Consider the following 19,207-nt stretch of genomic DNA (forward strand, 5'->3'; position numbering starts at 1 on the left):
GTGCTGTGATAAATGAAAGTCCAATGGATGTATTGCACTTAAATGTCTAGAAGGCACTTGATAAGGTATCACAGAGGTTATTGTGGAAAGTCAGAATGTCTACCTCTTAAAAGTATTCAAAGACTGTCTTCCACTGTTGAGGAGGAGTTCCAAACACACTGAGCATCTGAGAGATTCAAGGAAAGCTTGCCAATTGGGTTTAAAATTGGTTTGATGGTATGAGACATAGGGTTGTTTTTCAGACTAGAGGCCTGCGACCAGTGGTGTTTCGCAGGGATCAGTGCTAGGTCCAATGTTGTTTGTCATTAATAAGAACGGTTTGGATGAGAATTTAGAAGTATGATTAATAAATTTGCAGATAACACCGAAACTGGTGGTACAGTCAATAGTGAAGGTGGTTACCTAAGAATACAAAGCAATCTTGAACAACAGAGCCAATGGGCTGAGGAGTGGCAGTTAGAGTTTAATTTGGATAAATGCAAGGTATTGCATTTTGGTAAAACAAGTAAGGGCAGGACTTATACATTTAATGGTAGGGCCTTGGGCAGTGTTCTCAAACAGACCTACAGGTTCAGGTTCATTGTTTTTTCAAAGTTGCATCACAGGTAGACAGGGTGGTTAAGAAGGCATTTATACTTGCTTTCATTACTCAGACCTTTGAGTAAAGGAGTTGGGATGTAATGTTGAGGTTGTACAAGGATGTTGGTGAGACCACATTTGGGGTACTGTGTACAGTTCTGGTCACCCTGCCGTAGGAAGGAGGATATTAAAATTGGAGAGGGTTCAGAAGAGATTTAGCAAGGTGTTGCAGGGACTGGAGAGTTTGAATTGTAAAGCTGGGACTTCCTTCCCTGGACCATAGATGTTGAGGGATGACCTTTATAGTGGTTTATAAGGTCATGAGGGATCGAGGTAAGGTGAATAGTAAAAGGTCTTTTTCTTAGGGTGGGGGAATTCAAAATTAGGAAACATATTTTTAAAGTGAGAACAGAACAATTTAAAATGGACCTGAGGGAAAACATTTTTATACATATATGGAATGAACTGCCAGAGAAAGTTGTAGATGCAGGTACAGTTATAACATCTATAAGATGTTTGGACAGGTATATGAATAGGAAAGATTTAGAGGGATATTGGACAAACACAGGCAAGTGGGACTGGTTTAGTTTGGGAAACTTGATCAGTATGGATGAGTTGGACTGAAGGGTCTGTTTTAGTGCTGGATGAATGTATGACTCTACATGGAGAAGAAATTTATAATGAACTGTTGATAAGCCAAGGAGAAAAGTACTTATCAGCAGGGGAGATGGGAATGTGGAATAATCAGATCAGCCATGGCATTATTGAATGGTAGAGCAGTTTTGAGGACCTATAGGTACGCATGCTCATATGTACTTGGTCATATTAACAAGCTGAACCCTGCCAGCATCAAGTAAGTCCAAGTTTACACATCACCATGAATGTTACCAATGATGTTTTCTAGTCTGCAGGGACCCAACACCATTCACTTGGAGCTAGACGAAAAATGAATTGACATCATCCATTCCTTAGCTGGACTAATGTAACATAAAACACAAGAGGCACATTATTATTATTTGCTGTGCTTGAAGCATCATTGAGATAATTTGCTCATATTGAATAACATTTGACCTTGAGTGACATTTCTTACCATCCTTAAATAGAATCCACTTTTGACGGTCCAATTTAAATGAATTGCAAAAAAAACCTGATCTCATTTATTGCATAATTTATTCGTGAATTCATGAAAATTCAAAGCCTCCCACATTATGAAAATCTACATTTGTTTGATTGCAACTCTTATCTGCTGCATACCAGTAACATTCTTCAATGTCTCATCACAATGTTCATATTCAAATTGTCATTAGGGTTTAACTTTCCTTCAATGCACACTAAATTTGGACTTTTTTTAATTAACATTTGTGCGTGTATAGATCTGGATTAGAATAAAACTGAGAAACCACTCCTTTTGCAAAATTTCTGTGTCTGATTTTATTCCTTCAACTGCCATTTTCTAACTTCTTGCTATTTCTGAGATAGGAGCTTTTCAAATGAATAGTATTACTTCCAGAATTAAGTTCCTCCTGTTGGTTATATATGTAATTACATTACATAGACTTAAACATTGCAATAACCATTTTTTCAAGAACTATTTTTCATCTATTTCTCTCGCCCATGGACAGATACCTGCAGAATTCATTTTCTTTGAAATGAAGCATTTAAAATACATCGAGTGGAGAAATAGAAGTTTTGCAACTTTTGTAAAAACTATAAATACCGAAAAAAATTCAACTAGATAAAATTAAACATGTTACTTTTTTTCAAAATAAAGGCATATGCTTTGGTTTGACCATTTTTTCTTACTGCTTATCATTCTGATTCCTCATACACTATACAGATGTTATCACACACTATGTACAAAAGAAAATGAGACAAATAATCTGCATTATACCCATCCAGTAAAATTACCAACAGATTAGGCAACATATGTGTACATCTGTTATTGAAAGTGATGGAAACTATCCAGTCAGTGTAGAGTGATTACTAGGTAGCTTCCTGCTGAAGAAATTACCTGAAACAAATTCCATTAAATTATAATAACCATTGACCTTGAGTCCATAGAGTGAAAAATATGATGTTTTTAGTTGATTTCTATAAACGTTAAGTATTTTGTTCAGTTTTGCTCCAATCCTGTAAATTGTTGCCTAATGGTTCTGTATAATCACCTAAACTGCTAACTTGCTGGTTCCATGTACATCAATCCATATGGAATTGGCCCAAACGCTAACAGCAGTTGAGTAGGTCCAGAAAGATTATGCAGATGTTAATCAAATATTTCATCCATGAATATGATGTCAGAGAGAACACATCAAACCAGAAACAGCAAAGACGACAAATTCCAGCTTACAGACACGCTTGGCAGTATTCGTCAAGTATACACAAAGAGACCAAGGACACCATTGCATGGAATAAAAGTGCTTTTCCAAAACGCTCCTTATGGAATGCAAATACTGTACAGGTAAAATGCCGTGGACTTCTATGCAATGTATTGGTGATATCAAACATCTGTCTCTATTCTTTTTTGATTTACACAACAGTCTGTTTCTTCCATCTGTTCATAGTCGCCACTAATCTCGCTGGTATCCATACTACAGTCAGATTCATTGTCTGATTGGTCCATTCTTTCAAGCTTTGGTTCTTCATGGGACATCCTGATCCCATTTGGAGTCAGATGCATGTGCCTTCCACAGCCTAGCATTCCTTTTTCACCTAAAGAATGCTGCACAGCTTCTTTGGCCTGTCTGATGCAGTTCAACCACTGCTGTTTATTGAAGGCATCATTTGCCTGGAGTGAGTGGGACTGCCCTTCAGAAGGATCTACAAAGCTGACTCTGAAGAAATTTTTTGCTAAGAAAGAAACAAAAATGATGTTTTAGAAAACAAAATATTCAGTAAAAGCGAAAGTCTACTTTCTTACGTTTATCATTGCTTTTGCATTCAGACAAGTGTAATCTGGGGACAGACCAGTTTTAATGGGGTGGGGAGTGGAGGTGATTATCATCAGATTTTCAGGTCCATAAGGAGGGAAAGCCATTCTCCTGATGTTTGGCTCTAAATTTTAAAGGTTTATTTTAAAAATGTTATTCTCACTGGGGATGTGCTTTTGTATTCTTTAAATGAATTTTTAAGGGAGATAAACAAGTTTGACAAGAGTATTTATTGACATTGTCAAAATGCATGTAAACAAAGAGCATATTTTTCGAGTCTGACATAAGGGTTGTACATGAGCTAGAAACCCCAGTCCTATGTTAACCTTTGCCACTTACAATTTATTAAAACTCTAACTAAATAGTTTTGTACTTAACCTTCACTATTGAATAAGTAACATTACAGTATCATTTTCCAATAAACTAAGATATGATATACATTTTGTACTGCGTTTTGGTCAAATACATTCAGACCTCATGCTATTCCTTCATAAACAATTCCTTTTCCTCTCCTGATGAGCTGACTCATTAGGAAAGTCAAATTTTACAATAGTCACCGTCCTTATCGAAACGGCCAATTTTCTTACACCGGTTTTGACCACAAATAAAATTTTCAAACATAAGTTGTTCCTAAATTACAGCCTATGTTTTGTCAATGTGATAAAATCAATTTATTTTTCCTCACTTGATGTATGCTATGGAAACTAGCAACCTGTTGAAATTTTAACATTCAGGGATCAGGATGTTTCAAGATTTGCCACATTTGATCACATCACTAGAAAGGATGGGAGCCTCTTGCTGAGTTTTACTGGTTAACCAGGACAGTTCAAGGATCTGCGATCAGTGCTTCAAGGATGAGTTGAGATCAGTTACAGAAGGTGGCTGCAGGTAGTTAGAACATAGAAAAGTACAGCACAGTACAGGCCCTTCAGCCCACAATGTTGTGCCATGGATTAATCCTAATCCAAAAATAACATAATCTAACCTACATTCCCCTCAATTCACTGCTGTCCATGTGCATGTCCAGCAGTCGCTTAAATGTCACTAATGACTCTGCTTCCACGACTACCGCTGGTAAACTATTCCATGTGCTCACAACTCTCTGGGTGAAGAACCTCCCTCTGACATCTCCTCTATACCTGCCTCCTAACACCTTAAAACTATGACCCCTCATGGCAGTCAATCCTACTCTGGGGAAAAGTCTCTGGTTATCGACTCTATCCATGCCTCTTATTACCTTATACACCTCGATCAGGTCACGTCTCTTCCTCCTTCTCTCCAGAGAGAAAAGTCTGAGCTCAGTCAACCTCTCCTCGTAAGACAAGCCCTCCAGTTCAGGCAGCATCCTGGTAAACCTCCTTTGCACCCTCTCCAAAGTCTCCACATCTTTCCTATAATAGGGCAACCAGAACTGGACACAATATTCCAAATGTGGTCTCACCAGGGATTTGTAGAGCTGCAGCATAACCTCACGGCTCTTAAACCCGATCCCCTGTTATTGAAAGCCAAAACACCATATGCTTTCTTAACAACCTTATCCAACTGGGTGGCAACTTTGAGGAAGCTATGCACTTGAACACCAAGATCCCGCTGTGCCTCCACACTACTGAGAATCCTGCCTTTAATCCTATATTCAGCATTTAAGTTCGACCTTCCAAAATGCATCACCTCGCATTTATCCAGGTTGAACTCCATCTGCCATTTCTCAGCCCAGCTCTGCATACTATCAATGACTCGGTGAAGCCTGCAATAGCACTCAATCCTATCAACGGCACCTCCAACCTTTGTGTCATCAGCAAACATACTAACCCACCCCTCAACCTCCTCATCCAAGTCATTTATAAAAACTACAAAGAGCAGAGGCCCAAGAACAGAGCCCTGCGGGACACCACTCAGCACTGACCTCCAGGCAGAATACTTACCATCTACAACCACTCTCTGCCTCCTGTCAGCCAACCAATTCTGAATCCAGACAGCCAAATCACCCTGTATCCCATATCTCCTGACTTTATGAATGAGCCTGCCATGGGGAACCTTATCAAATACCTTGCTGAAGTCCATGTACACCACATCCATTGCTCGACCCTCGTCAACCTGTCTCATCACCTCCTCAAAGAACTCTAAGATTTGTGAGGCATGACTTTCCCCTCACAAAGCCATGCTGACTCCCTTTATTTGGAAAAAGCAGAGCGTGATTAGTCATAAATCCTATCCCTCAGAATTCTTTCCAAAACCTTGCTGACCACAGACGTAAGACTGACTGATCTATAATTTCCAGGGATTTCCCTATTCCCTTTCTTGAAAAGAGGAACAACATTTGCCTCCCTCCAATCTTCCAGTACGACTCCCGTGGAGAGTGAGGAAGCAAAGATCTTCGCCAGCGGCTTAGCAACCTCCTTTCTCGCTTCCCGGAGCAACCTAGGATAAATCTGGTCTGCCCCTGGGGACTTATCAATCTTAATGTTCAATAAAATTTCCAGCACATCAACTTCCTCAATCTCGATCTGTTCTAGCCTGTTTTCCTGCTCCTCAAAGTTCTCATTCACAACAAGGTCCCTTTCCTTCGTGAAAACTGAAACAAAAAACTCATTTAGGGCTTCCCCTATCTGCTCAGGTTCCACACACAAGTTCCCTACGCTATCCCTGATCGACCCTACCTTCTCCCTGATCATTCTCTTATTCCTCACGTATGAGTAAAATGCCTTCGGGTTCTCCCTAATCCTTCCTGCCAAGCCTTTTTCATGCCCCCTCCTGGCCCCCCTCAGTCCACTTTTGAACTCCTTCGAAGCAAGCCTGTAATCCTGCAGTTAAAATGTTGCCGTAAGTCCTGAAGAGCTGGAGGCTCATTGAAATCCCAGGAAACGTTTGGTTCAGATGAGAGTTCAAGGAAGCCTACAAGCAACGCTAATACCTCAGTGTAATGGGAGATTGAGTTAAGATAAATCTAGGGAAAGTGCCAGCTTAGTGAAGTTAGTTGTCTACGAAAGAGTTGGAACATACCATAAGTGGTGCTAAAGTGTATGAAAATCCAGGGGAACTGCCATCCCAGGAAGGGCGTTTGAACCATTCGTGCAATGCAGGTCTTTCAGGTAATTTAGAGTGGAAGTGCTTCTGAGGAAGCTTGGTCATTGAAAGTGAAGATGTGACATACTTTATGAAGGATGCAGAATTTAACGGGATTTTATGACCCATGTCTCGTGCAAAATGTGGGGAATCTGTCTTGAGCTACTTGTTACTTCATATGCTCTGTGGTATATTTGACCACAATCTGTTAAATCATGTTTACTTCATGTTAATCCTGGAACATACTGTCCTACGTTTCTCATCTTGTATAGTAAAGTTTATTTTGTTTCCTTAAAAATGCAAAGTCTTTTCTTTATTCTCGAAGTACCTAGGATTAAAAGGTTTGCTTATTGTTAAACAAATAATTACTGATCCCTAACCAGGTTGTAACATGAGTTTGGCAGTCTTGCCTGGGATCAGAACATCATAGTAATCATTGTTCTCCTGAGATTGGCAGCTACCTCTGGAATCTACACGTGTAAATAAATGTGGAAATATAAAATTTCCTATTGGGCAGTTCTACTCTGCTCCAGTTTATAACCCCACAGAATACAATTCAACTCGAAATCCATGAATTGCAGAGAACTTATGCTTACAGTCTTGCTGTCAAAGCCAAAAGTTGTGCTTTGCTGAATGAAGTGTAACGGGTTCAAATGGTGCATCAACTTCATAATTAGTGCTAAGTAGTTTCTTTGGCCTATAAATAACTATTTCATAGTTATACAGTGTCCAACTTATTTTTTAAAGTTTGCTTTTTATAGCTTGTCTTTCTACCTAATTCTACGTGCATGATCCTGTCACTTATCACCTCTCTATAAAATTTAAAACTAAAAGCTAAGAGATTGACTATTTTTAAACTTCCTGGTTTCTTATCTTGGAGAATACTTTGCTGTGATTGGCTGCTTCTCCTGCTTCCTGACAGCATTCTTGCTGAATGCCTTTAGCCAACCTGGACTTTCTGCCAGAAACAAACCGATGCTGGCAAAGACAACATGCACACCATGGGTAATAGCTAGATCTTCCATAGCAGCTGTCTTCGAGATCTGCGGTGAGCCAGTGACTTCAATCCTACTTGCAAAATTCAAGCCCATGTTTCTTAATTTAACTAGCACTGTTTAGTGGAAGTATTAATTGTGAAAGACTGCAATGTCTGTTTGATATATAAATTACTCATTGAAATGCATAAATAAGTACACAAGGACAGCAAAAGGTAATTAAAGCTTTGTACTTACTTCTCTCGTTATTACCGAAGGCACCTCTAATAGACCCCCCTAACCGAACCTCCCCATCTTGCAGGTCATCCAACACCAGATCCCCGACAGGGATGGGCTGCCTATACAGCTGGTAGCACAGCTGCTCACTGCATGTCACCGCTCTGGTAATTACAAGCACCTCTTGAAACAGGAAAACATGGAGCTTCTGCAAAAAGAAGTAAAATCCATCCTGAATCTACTTTTAAAGCTCCAACTGGTGCTTATCTCTAAACCAGGTTGCTAAAATATAATACTGTTAATATATTTAGAAATAAACAAATTAAAAATGACCAAGAATCATTCATAATACATGAATTATATGGTTATATCATCACTTCAACCTGCTCCCTTATTCAAGGTTCTAATAACAAGTAACTATTATAGCTGCTTCAATATTTTAATCTGCTAGGAAGAGCCCATGTGTGTGTGGTGCACAAACTTAAATACATAAATTTAATATAATAAATCATTATACTGTGCACAGATAATGATGTGTCTATTTTTCAAATGGAATTAATTTTGCCAGTGGGGAAACAGACCTTGCTAAAATCTTCATAAAGTCCTCTCTTTGGGATTTATTGAATGGAAATTTTGCTCTGCAATTTGTGCAACAGGAAACAGTCCAATACTAAATTTTTATTTATCTTAATGAGATGTACATTTTGCACTACTAAATATCAATACTTTTATTGACACTTCATCAAAAATCAGAGTCCTGACAATCTCTGGGGAAAAAAAATTTAAAGAGCAATTGTCCTGTTAAATTTAATATTAACCTCAATCCCTAAAGGTCAAACTAGAGAGGACTGATTTGTGTGATGTGAGGAAGGAAGAAGCATCAAACAGTGTGGTCTGGTCTAAAGCTAGAACATTAAAGGGAGACAGCTTGAAAGGACAGACGGACTCTGAACCTTTCATCTCTTCCTTAACTGACACAACAGAACGGATCATCAATCTATGTCACTGAAGCCACCTTCCCCATACAATGTTACCTTCAAAGCCCTAACCACATCTGTTCCGGAACTAAAGTGTTTGACAAATTTTCAGTTTTTTTTACATTATAATATATTTTATTGAAAACAGTTAAATGAAAGAAATGAATGTAAATCTTTGGATTCTCTATTATTATACAACATTGTTAATCCAATTCTACATTGATAAGGTTGCTTAAATTCTAAGTGGTGAAACCATTTGCTTCCCTCTTCAGAATATTTTATTTTCTATCGAACCTGATTCCTCTTGTTGCAACTTTTTGCACGATAGTTTTGATCATCAGAGATTAAGATCACTAATGAATAGTAAGATTTTAAGTTAACCACCAATCAGAGGACTATTTCAAGGAGCGCGCAGAATAGGAATTATTGTAATAAGAAATCAGATTACTTACTGCTCCTCTGTTGTTCTTCAAGTCTCCATGACAGCAGAGCACTTTAGAATTTTCAATCAAAGGGTCCTTTTGACTCTCCTCAAGAAAGACTAGTCTTTCCTTATAATACTGACATTCTGATTCCCCTGTCTTCTTGTTGATTTCAGCTACAATCCCTTGAACAATGTTAATCTGGCGTTTAAAAGAAAAGTAAAAATGGGAAATGGTTCTCACAAATTCATGTCTACAGATTCCATCATTAAATGAATGAAATTAAGGAAGTAGTGGTATTCCATTGCAGCACAAGAGAAAGTTCTGGGAAGTCAAAAGAGTTGATGAATAAATGCAATGTCAGTTGAACCTGAAATCTGAATCTTGACATGTTACGGACTGGGAATTCCAGTAATTCCATCACGTTAATATTGGTCTCCTTTCCTCAAGAGATGTTGCATGAACTTTTACATTTATCTGGCCTTAACTTTATGTGTGATGATAAGTTTAAAAACTACCAAAAGTTCTACATTTTTCCTTCAGCCTCCCCAATATTCAGCTGCAAATTTTCTTCTCCATGAAATAGAAAAACTGCATATAAAAAGTTTAAATGAGTGCAAGTATATGGAGTGACTATGCAGACAGTAAAACACATTTTAAGCTTTCTGTATTATGGGAATGGTTGCATGTGTCACCATGTCTCTAAATCTTAACGCTGTAATTTGATTTTCCTGAAGGTCAGATTATCACACAGAGACAACAGCTGCAATAGTCCAATCACTGCACTTGTTCAACTAGCAATTTAATGAAAGACATGCCTAAAGCTTTGCTGTACATTTCTGCTACTCCACACTTCCCCCTTGAATCTAGGCATTAGGGTCCTTAGCCTTATACTAAGAGTGGCGTTTCTATTCAAATTTGAGAGTAAATGCAGTTTTGTATATACAATGCTTAAATCACAGACATGCTGAAAAACATAAAAAGTGAAGCTGTTGGAAATAATATTTCTTACAAAGTTTAATTAAAGATGTGTTTTGCATTTCTGTTTTGAAAAATCACTAGAACTACTTGCAAAGCTTAAAGTCAAGCATAACTTTGGCATGAATGAACACTAAAAATGTCATAATAGGTGCTAAAAGATAGTAGCACCATAATCTGTAATTCAATTTAGATTTAGAGCCATAGAGATACACAGCACAGAAACAGATTCTTTGGTCCAACTCGTCCATGCCGACTAGATATCCTAAATAAATCTAGTCTTATTTGCCAGCACTTGGCCCATATCCCCTCGAAACCCTTCCTGTTCATATACTCATTCAGATACCCTTTAATTGTTGTAACTGTACCAGCCTCCTCCACTTCCTCTGGCAGATCATTCAGTATACACACCACCCTCTGTGTGAAAAAGTTGCCCCTTAGGTCCCTTTTAAATTTTTCCCCTCTTGCCTTAAACCTATGCTCTCTAGTTCTAGGCTCCCCCATGCCAGGGAAAAGACCTTGCCCATTTACCCTATTCATGCCCCTCATTATTTTATAAACTTCTGTAAGGTCATCCCTCAGCCTCCGACGCTCCAGGGAGAATAGCACCAGCCTAGTCTGCCTCTCCCTAAAGCTCAAACCCTCCAACGCAGGCAACATCCTTGTAAATCTTTTCTAAACCCTTTCAAGTTTCACAACATCCTTCCCAAAGCAGGGGAGACCAGAATTGCACACAGTATTCCAAAAATGGCCTAACCAATGTCTTGTACAGCCACAAGATGGCCTCCCAATTCGGATACTCAACGCACTGACCAACAAAGACAAGCATATCAAATGCCTTCCTCACTGTCCTGTCTTCTGGCAACACCACTTTCAAGGAGTTATGAACCTGCACTCCAAGGTCTCTTTGTTCAGCAACACTTCCCAGGACCTTTCTGTGAAGTGCGCAAGTCCTGTCCTGATTCGCCTTTCCAAAACGCAGCACCTCACATTTAACTGGACCAAACTCCATCTGTCACCCCTCAGCCCATTGACCCATCTGATCAAGATCTCAAGGAAACCTTCTTCACTGTACACTACACCTCCAATTTTGGTATTATCTGCAAACTTACCAACCGTACCTCCGATGTTCACATCCAAATCATTTATATAAATGGAGAAAAGCAGTGGACCCAACACCGGTCCTTGTGGTGCACCGTTGGTCACAGGCCTCTGGGTCTGAAAAACAATCCTCCACCACCACCCTCTGTCTTCTACTTTTGAGCCAGTTCTGTATGCAAATAGGGGCAGCATGGTGGCACAGTGCTGCCTCACAGCACCAGGGACCTGGGTTCAATTCCAGCCTCAAGTATCTGTCTGTGTGGAGTTTGCACACTGAGTGCCTGTGTGGGTTGCCTCCAGGTGCTCCGGTTTCCTCCCACAGTCCAAAGATGTGCAGGTTAGGGGGACTGGCTGTGCTACTTTGCCCAAAAAGTTATGGGGGTTGTAGATTAGGTGGGTTATGTGGGGATAGGTCTGGGTGGGATGTTCCGGAGTTCGGCGTGGACTTGTTCGGCCAAAGGACCTGTTTCCACGCTGTAGGGGGTCGGTTCGGTTCGGTTCTGTTCTACCTCTCCCTCTATTCCATGTGATCTAACTTTGCTAACCAGTCTACAGAGAATCTTGCTGAACACCTTGCTGAAGTCCATTTAGACCACGTCCACTTCTCTGCCCTCACCTATCCTCTTTTGTCTTCATTAAACTGAATCAAGTTCCTGCGACATGATTTCCCACGCACAAAAGTATGTTGACTATCCCTGATCAGTCCTTGCCTTTCCACATACATGTAAATCCTGTCCCTCCAACAACTTGCCCAACAACTATGTCAATCTCACTGGCCTGTTCCCTGGCTTTAATCAAACTGTAATGGAAAGGGAGAAAAGGAAGGGGTCAAATCACTATGTACACATCATTTTTCACCTAATATCTACGTTAGGAAACAAAGGCAATTCATTTATTTATTTTTATATGTTTGCTTGCCAACCAGTTCTCCACCACAAGGAAGAAATCAATTTAGCATAAGAGATGGAGGCATCTAATCTAAGACTCAGCAAAAGGAATTCTAGGCGTGACATCAAATGTAAAACCAAAAGGATCTACTGTTGGGAGATGGGAGATTTGCAAATATTTTCTGTTTGATAACTCAGATTCAACATCCCCAGCTACGTTAATGGCTGGAAAAAAAACCTAGTTGCAGATGAGAAAATCAATGCCTACAGCAAGGTTACTTCTGCAATTTCCACGGTAATTATCAGAACAGGAGATAAATGCTCCAGCTCCACAAGCACCTGGAGATACCATTCACTATCAGGTTTTTTATTCTGCACAGAATCCCACTGAAAACCTGACAAGGGAGTACAAGAAAGATTAATGCTCATAATTTTTGAAACCTGAATGTAACCGATTCAGCTGCAAGGAACTTTGTAAAGCATTTATTTATAGCTGAACCGTGCAAAAGGACAGCACAATGGTAACATTTATTGTATATCGCTACATACCGCTTCTTCCAAGTGCTGCTTATCTGGGTCATCATTCTGAGTATGCCTGAGAATTTCTTTCAAGAGTAGAGGGTACTTCACCAGTCGACTACGTGGAATATCCAGAAAATTCCAGAGGTCCAGCTTGCGACTAAAAGGTGATTCTAAACAGCGTTGTAGAAAATCATGGACTCGATGATCTTGTTTCTTGTGATCTAGAAGGGCCTTAGCTGCTACTTGGTTGCTACAGTAGCTATCGTACGAGTTTAAGCAAGGCAGCTAGGAAGAGAAAAGAGATACATTTAAAACACAAGACAGATAGGTGTGCTTCAGAATCACTATTTGGCCACACTGCAATTTCACTGGTTCAGTAACATATGAAAAACTACAAACACTGGAGCTCTTAGTAAAAGCAAATAATAAATGTTAAAAATACACAGTAGTTCAAAATTATATTAAATAAAAAGATGGGTGCTAACAATTCCTGTGAGCACCTTTGCTTTATCTTTAAGAAACAAACTGACTTGTGGGGGATTTGCATAATTTTCTAGTTTTAATCACTTCGTTTGCAAATCTGTTCTGAGTTTGAATTCAGCAAAATACTTGAAAAAGACTTGCAATTAAGTACTGCTTTTCACAACAACGAGACATAAAGACAATTACATATGAGCCATTCAGCCAATTGGGTCAGTTCTGCAAATTAACAAGATTGCAGCCCATTTGGTCATTTTCAACTCTCCTTTCCTGCCTTTTTTCCCCCCATAACCCTTGACGCCTGTGGCAACATCCCAAAGCACCTTTGCAGTGCAGCCACTGTCATCATGTAGGATGATCCCATAGATGTGCAAAGTTGCACAAAAGTCTTTCATTATTTTCCATCGTTAAGGTCTGTTTTAAGCACAATTGAATGTGTTTCAGTGCATAGGTCCAACGACTGCCCAGTTCAATGCTCATCAAAAAAAACCCATCAGAGCACTTCGTGGGTATAGAAAAAGAACTGTATTGAATCAGCATCTGAACTCGCAGGCTGTAATACAGACTCGTTTGCTCAGAGATGTAATGAAGGAAAGTTGACAGCTAATTTGCACTCAGCGAGACCCCACAAACAGCAATTCGATAATGTTAAAATAATCTACTTTTAGTGAAGTTGATTGATGGGTAAACATTGTCTAGGACACCACAGGGAGGCTTCTGAATAGTACCATGAAATATTTTACATTTACTCAAGCAACAGGTGGTGCTTTGGTTTAGCATCTCTTTCAAAAAGGCAACATCTCTGACGATGCGAACTTCCTCAATACTCCACTGGAGTGTTAGCTTTGATCTTTGCATTCAAGTCCAAGAGTGGGACCTCTTGATTCAGAGAAAACTTTGTTAACAACCAAGTAGTGGCTGACATGGGGTGAAATTAGAGGCAAGTCAGGCTGAATTGCTTTAAAAGCTACCATGATCATTTTATCATTTCAACAGTATCAAAATTGGTCCCATTATTGATTTGAAAATTATTAAAAAATTAGACCTGGATATCAGTTCAGTTTGGTCACCACAAAATAATCTGCCAATTATGTGTTAAAGAAGTCTATAGTTGTGTTTCAGAGATTGCAAGTTGACAAAAACTTAATTATGCACAATTTAAAAGAGATTTTTAAAATTACTATTATATCTTTCTTTATACCTGAGGCCTTTCACATGTGAGGCTGGATTCTAAGTTCCTTCTACTAGGGTTCTCACACTTTTTTAAGTATGATGCATCCATTCAATTTTAAAGACAAGACTGTACAGGTTGTGCAATTCATACAATACATAGTAAAATATATCAAAATGCATTCATCAGTATAAACTGTCAATAGATACAAAACTACATTGCACACAGCTTCTACAAGAATGCTGCACTGCAGAATTAATGAGCTACTCTTGACTACAAAGCAAGAAGAATACTGGAAATATTTTTATTGACCACTACCATCTAGAACAAAAAGAGTAGAAGATACACAAAAACACAACCGTCTGCAATATCACCTCCAAGCCACTCACCACCCTGACTTAGAACTATATTGCCGCTTTTTCAGTTTTGCTGGGTCACAATCCTGGAAATTCCCTCCCTAACAGCACTGTGGGTCTACTACACCAAACATGGCAGCTCACCACTATCTTCTCAAGGGCAACTAAGAATGGACAGTAAATGCTCATCCAGTCAGCGACACCTACATCCCACGCATGTACAAAAATAAACTAATATAACTATGAGATAGTAGGAACTGCCGATGCTGGAGAATCTGAGGATAACACTGTGTGAAGCTGGATGAACACAGAGGGCCAAGCAGCATCAGAGGAGCAGGAAAGCTTGACGTTTCGGGTCGGGACAATTCTTCAGACCCTTTTTCTGAAGAAGAGTCCCGACCCGAAAAGTCAGGCTTTCCTGCTGCTCAGCCCACTGCGTTCATCCAGCTTCACACCTTGTTATCTAATATAACTATGAAATATGTTCTATAATGTAAATAAGACAGGTTCTCTTGCCTGCATTTAGAATGACCAGGTCTCTGAGTGGGACTGCTGAGAATTCAAAGACACCTGCCGCTCATTGAGCCCCCAAGTCTGGGCTTGGGACCTCAATTTAGTTCTTAAAACAAAGGAGAATTGAGCCAACTGACTAGGGTTACCAAATGTGCTTTAATTCGTTCCAGGAGGTATCACCAAATCCCCATGCTCAAGCCATTAGTCAGCTACACATCCAGTGTGACACGCTGCCTTCCTATGCCAAACGGAAAGCAAAAAGGTTCATTATCCAATCAGGTGATGCTTCACTGTCAGCCAAACAGTCTTTACCCCCCATTTCAATACTTTTATACCTCTTTCATGTAAAATCATAGAATCCATGCAGTACAGAAAGAAGCTATTCAGCCCGTCAAGTCTGCACAGACTCTCCAAAGAGCATCCCACTCATACTCGGCCCCCACCCTGTCTCTGAAAGCTTGTATTTACCATGGCTAATTTACTTAGCCTGCACACTTCTGAACACTACAAGAAATTTAACCAATGGGCAATCCACCTAACTGTACACCTCTGGACCATGAGAGGAAACTGATGCATCCAGAGGAAATCCACGCAGATGCAGGGAAAATGTGCAAACTTCACACATACACTCGCCCAAGGGTGGAATCTAACCCGCATCCCCAATGCTGTGAGGCATCAGTACTAACTATTGATCTACCTGCCACCCTTATGATTTTTAATGATCCTTATGATGCCCCCCCCCACCCCCTCGAGAGTTACACATAGCAATGGCCTTGAACTTTATCTTCAATTCCTACAGACTCTAGACCAGTTCCAGAGAGTTGGCAATCCTACCAATGACACTGTTGCTTTTTTAAAAAAATACTTCCAGATCTGTTGAATATTTTCAGCATTTTCTATGCTTATTTTAAGAGTTCCAGCATTTCAAGTACTTCGCTCTTGACTTGCATCCTCAAGCTTGTTTTCAGTCAATATTGGATAGTTTTATTTAGTTTACTGTCAATTTTAAGATTTGGGTTTCATTTCTTTTAAAACTGGTGCTAATTGTTAGCATTGTGTCAAGTCTTTTGGTTTCCTCATTCATAATGATCCATCACCACAGTTTCTCAGAATCAGCAACTTATTCAAAGATCAGCCAAACAGATGCACATAAATCAAGTAAATTTAATTCACATTAAACTCAATGAAAACAACAAGCACTTTTAAAATAAGTAAGTCATCATAAAAAGGACTTGTGACCTCCAAGCTCTCTACTCTTCCACGTTTTGGTTTAATCATGCTGTGCAGTACATATGTGTGAACCCAAGTGCTGTTTATTTTACAGATCTTCAGCAGCAAGACAAATGATTGTAAACATACAAACAGAAATGCTCTAGTAGTAAAATATTTGAATGCAGAGAGACGGGAAATAGTACCAGTTTCTCCACGGGAGTGTAATCTTAAAGATCATTTATATTTCTGCAGATGGCAGAAGACTGGATTCCCACTTCCCACTTCCTACAGACTAAGGGGGTGGCCATGGGCACCCGCATGGGCCCCAGCTATGCCTGCCTCTTTGTAGGTTACGTGGAACAGTCCCTCTTCTGCACCTACACAGACCCCAAACCCCACCTCTTCCTCCGGTACATTGATGACTGTATCGGCGCCGCCTCTTGCTCCCCAGAGGAGCTCGAATAGTTCATCCACTTCACCAACACCTTCCACCCCAACCTTCAGTTCACCTGGGCCATCTCCAGCACATCCCTCACCTTCCTGGACCTCTCAGTCTCCATCTCAGGCAACCAGCTTGAAACTGATGTCCATTTCAAGCCCACCGACTCCCACAGCTACCTAGAATACACCTCCTCCCACCCACCCTCCTGCAAAAATTCCATCCCCTATTCCCAATTCCTCCGCCTCCGCCGCATCTGCTCCCACGATAAGACATTCCACTCCCGCACATCCCAGATGTCCAAGTTCTTTAAGGACCGCAACTTTCCCCCCACGGTGATCGAGAACGCCCTTGACCGCGTCTCCCGCATTTCCCGCGACACATCCCTCACACCCCGCCCCCGCCACAACCGCCCCAAGAGGATCCCCCTCGTTCTCACACACCACCCTGCCAACCTCCGGATACAACGCATTATCCTCCGACACTTCCGCCATTTACAATCCGACCCCACCACCCAAGACATTTTTCCATCCCCTCCCCTGTCTGCTTTCCGGAGAGACCACTCTCTCCGTGACTCCCTTGTTCGCTCCACACTGCCCTCCAACCCCACCACACCCGGCACCTTCCCCTGCAACCGCAGGAAATGCTACACTTGTCCCCACACCTCCTCCCTCACCCCCATCCCAGGCCCCAAGATGACATTCCACATTAAGCAGAGGTTCACCTGCACATCTGCCAATGTGGTATACTGCATCCACTGTACCCGGTGCGGCTACCTCTACATTGGGGAAACCAAGCGGAGGCTTGGGGACCGCTTTGCAGAACACCTCCGCTCAGTTCGCAACAAACAACTGCACCTCCCAGTCGCAAACCATTTCCACTCCCCCTCCCATTCTCTTGATGACATGTCCATCATGGGCCTCCTGCACTGCCACAATGATGCCACCCGAAGGTTGCAGGAACAGCAACTCATATTCCGCCTGGGAACCCTGCAGCCATATGGTATCAATGTGGACTTCACCAGTTTCAAAATCTCCCCTTCCCCTACTGCATCCCTAAACCAGCCCAGTTCATCCCCTCCCCCCACTGCACCACACAACCAGCCCAGCTCTTCCCCCCCACCCACTGCATCCCAAAACCAGTCCAACCTGTCTCTGCCTCCCTAACCGGTTCTTCCTCTCACCCATCCCTTCCTCCCACCCCAAGCCGCACCCCCAACTACCTACTAACCTCATCCCACCTCCTTGACCTGTCCGTCTTCCCTGGACTGACCTATCCCCTCCCTACCTCCCCACCTACACTCTCTCCACCTATCTTCTTTACTCTCCATCTTCGGTCCGCCTCCCCCTCTCTCCCTATTTATTCCAGTTCCCTCTCCCCATCCCCCTCTCTGATGAAGGGTCTAGGCCCGAAACATCAGCTTTTGTGCTCCTGAGATGCTGCTTGGCCTGCTGTGTTCATCCAGCCTCACATTTTATTGTCTTTTACTGTATTTGTATGCCACAAATCCTCACTGGATGACTAGTAAAAACATCTGTCATCTTAGTGCACCTCCAACCTCAGTTTTAAGCATCCTTGAAAAATGAAATCCTGGGTACCATTTGAAGAACTGTTCAAACTCATTATATACCGATGTATGTTTATTGTTGGTCGGATCATAATTCTATTCATCATACATAATATGAAAAGATATTTTCCTATTTACCTGTTGCAAAATACTATTGTATTTCACGGTGTTGAAAAACATTTCCTGAATTTACCCTTTTCTGGTCCCTTCAATCCTTACAACGTAAATTTACAGTACTCTTGATTTTTAAAAATATTTCCTCAGCTGTTGATAGAAGGAAACTAGAAGTTGAAGATTTTCATCTTGCATTCAATTAGAAGTCGGGTGCAAACAACAAATCCATTTTATACCAAATAAGAAGGGGGTGTTAATTGGATGGGCTATAATTGGCATGGAAAGAGAGTAAGAAGTTAACTGTCAATCTTAATTCTCAGACCAGACAAGTAGATTTTGATTGGTCATGGCATTGGCTATCTCCATGACCCCTTCTGCCAAAGATGAAGCAAACTACGTATTAAGGAATTTGTACAGCCAAACTCTGCTGCATTCCTATGGACATGTTGCCAGTTAAGCAGATTGCTTTGTCCTCAATGTTGTTGAGTTTCTTGAACCTGTGCGCATCCAAGTGTTTTGCTTTGTTAGTCGTCAAATAATTCTTACAACGTTTTGTCCTTCTGGTTCCTCTCTAAACAACTTCCAGCTCAAGTATTCCCTTTGTTTCTTCACTGGTACAACTGCATAATTTGATCACAACCATTTCTGATCATTGTTCAATTGTTTTGCCTGTATAGTTCCACTTTCA

The 19,207-nt window shown here is 40.8% G+C and overlaps 2 protein-coding genes across 9 annotated transcripts in view; one reads left to right on the top strand and one right to left on the bottom strand.

Moving 5' to 3' along the window:
- Nucleotides 1–19,207, top strand: part of LOC132210258 (uncharacterized) — a 36,726-nt gene that overhangs the window by 6,337 nt on the left and 11,182 nt on the right. The gene's annotated exons all lie outside the window — the stretch shown is intronic.
- Nucleotides 1,731–19,207, bottom strand: part of arhgef3 (Rho guanine nucleotide exchange factor (GEF) 3) — a 310,123-nt gene continuing 292,646 nt past the window's right edge. For all 6 annotated transcript variants that reach the window (XM_048547753.2, XM_048547754.2, XM_059649896.1 and 3 more), the window contains 4 exons: nucleotides 12,695–12,952; nucleotides 9,210–9,380; nucleotides 7,802–7,988; nucleotides 1,731–3,426 (listed from right to left, as the gene is read on the bottom strand). In XM_048547753.2, coding sequence (XP_048403710.1) covers nucleotides 3,077–3,426; nucleotides 7,802–7,988; nucleotides 9,210–9,380; nucleotides 12,695–12,952 — 966 coding nt within the window. In that variant the 3' untranslated portion in view covers nucleotides 1,731–3,076. The remainder of the gene's footprint in view (nucleotides 3,427–7,801; nucleotides 7,989–9,209; nucleotides 9,381–12,694; nucleotides 12,953–19,207) is intronic.

The sequence above is a fragment of the Stegostoma tigrinum genome, chromosome 11 (genome assembly GCF_030684315.1).
Source record: "Stegostoma tigrinum isolate sSteTig4 chromosome 11, sSteTig4.hap1, whole genome shotgun sequence".
In the NCBI taxonomy this organism is placed as follows: Eukaryota; Metazoa; Chordata; class Chondrichthyes; order Orectolobiformes; family Stegostomatidae; genus Stegostoma; species Stegostoma tigrinum.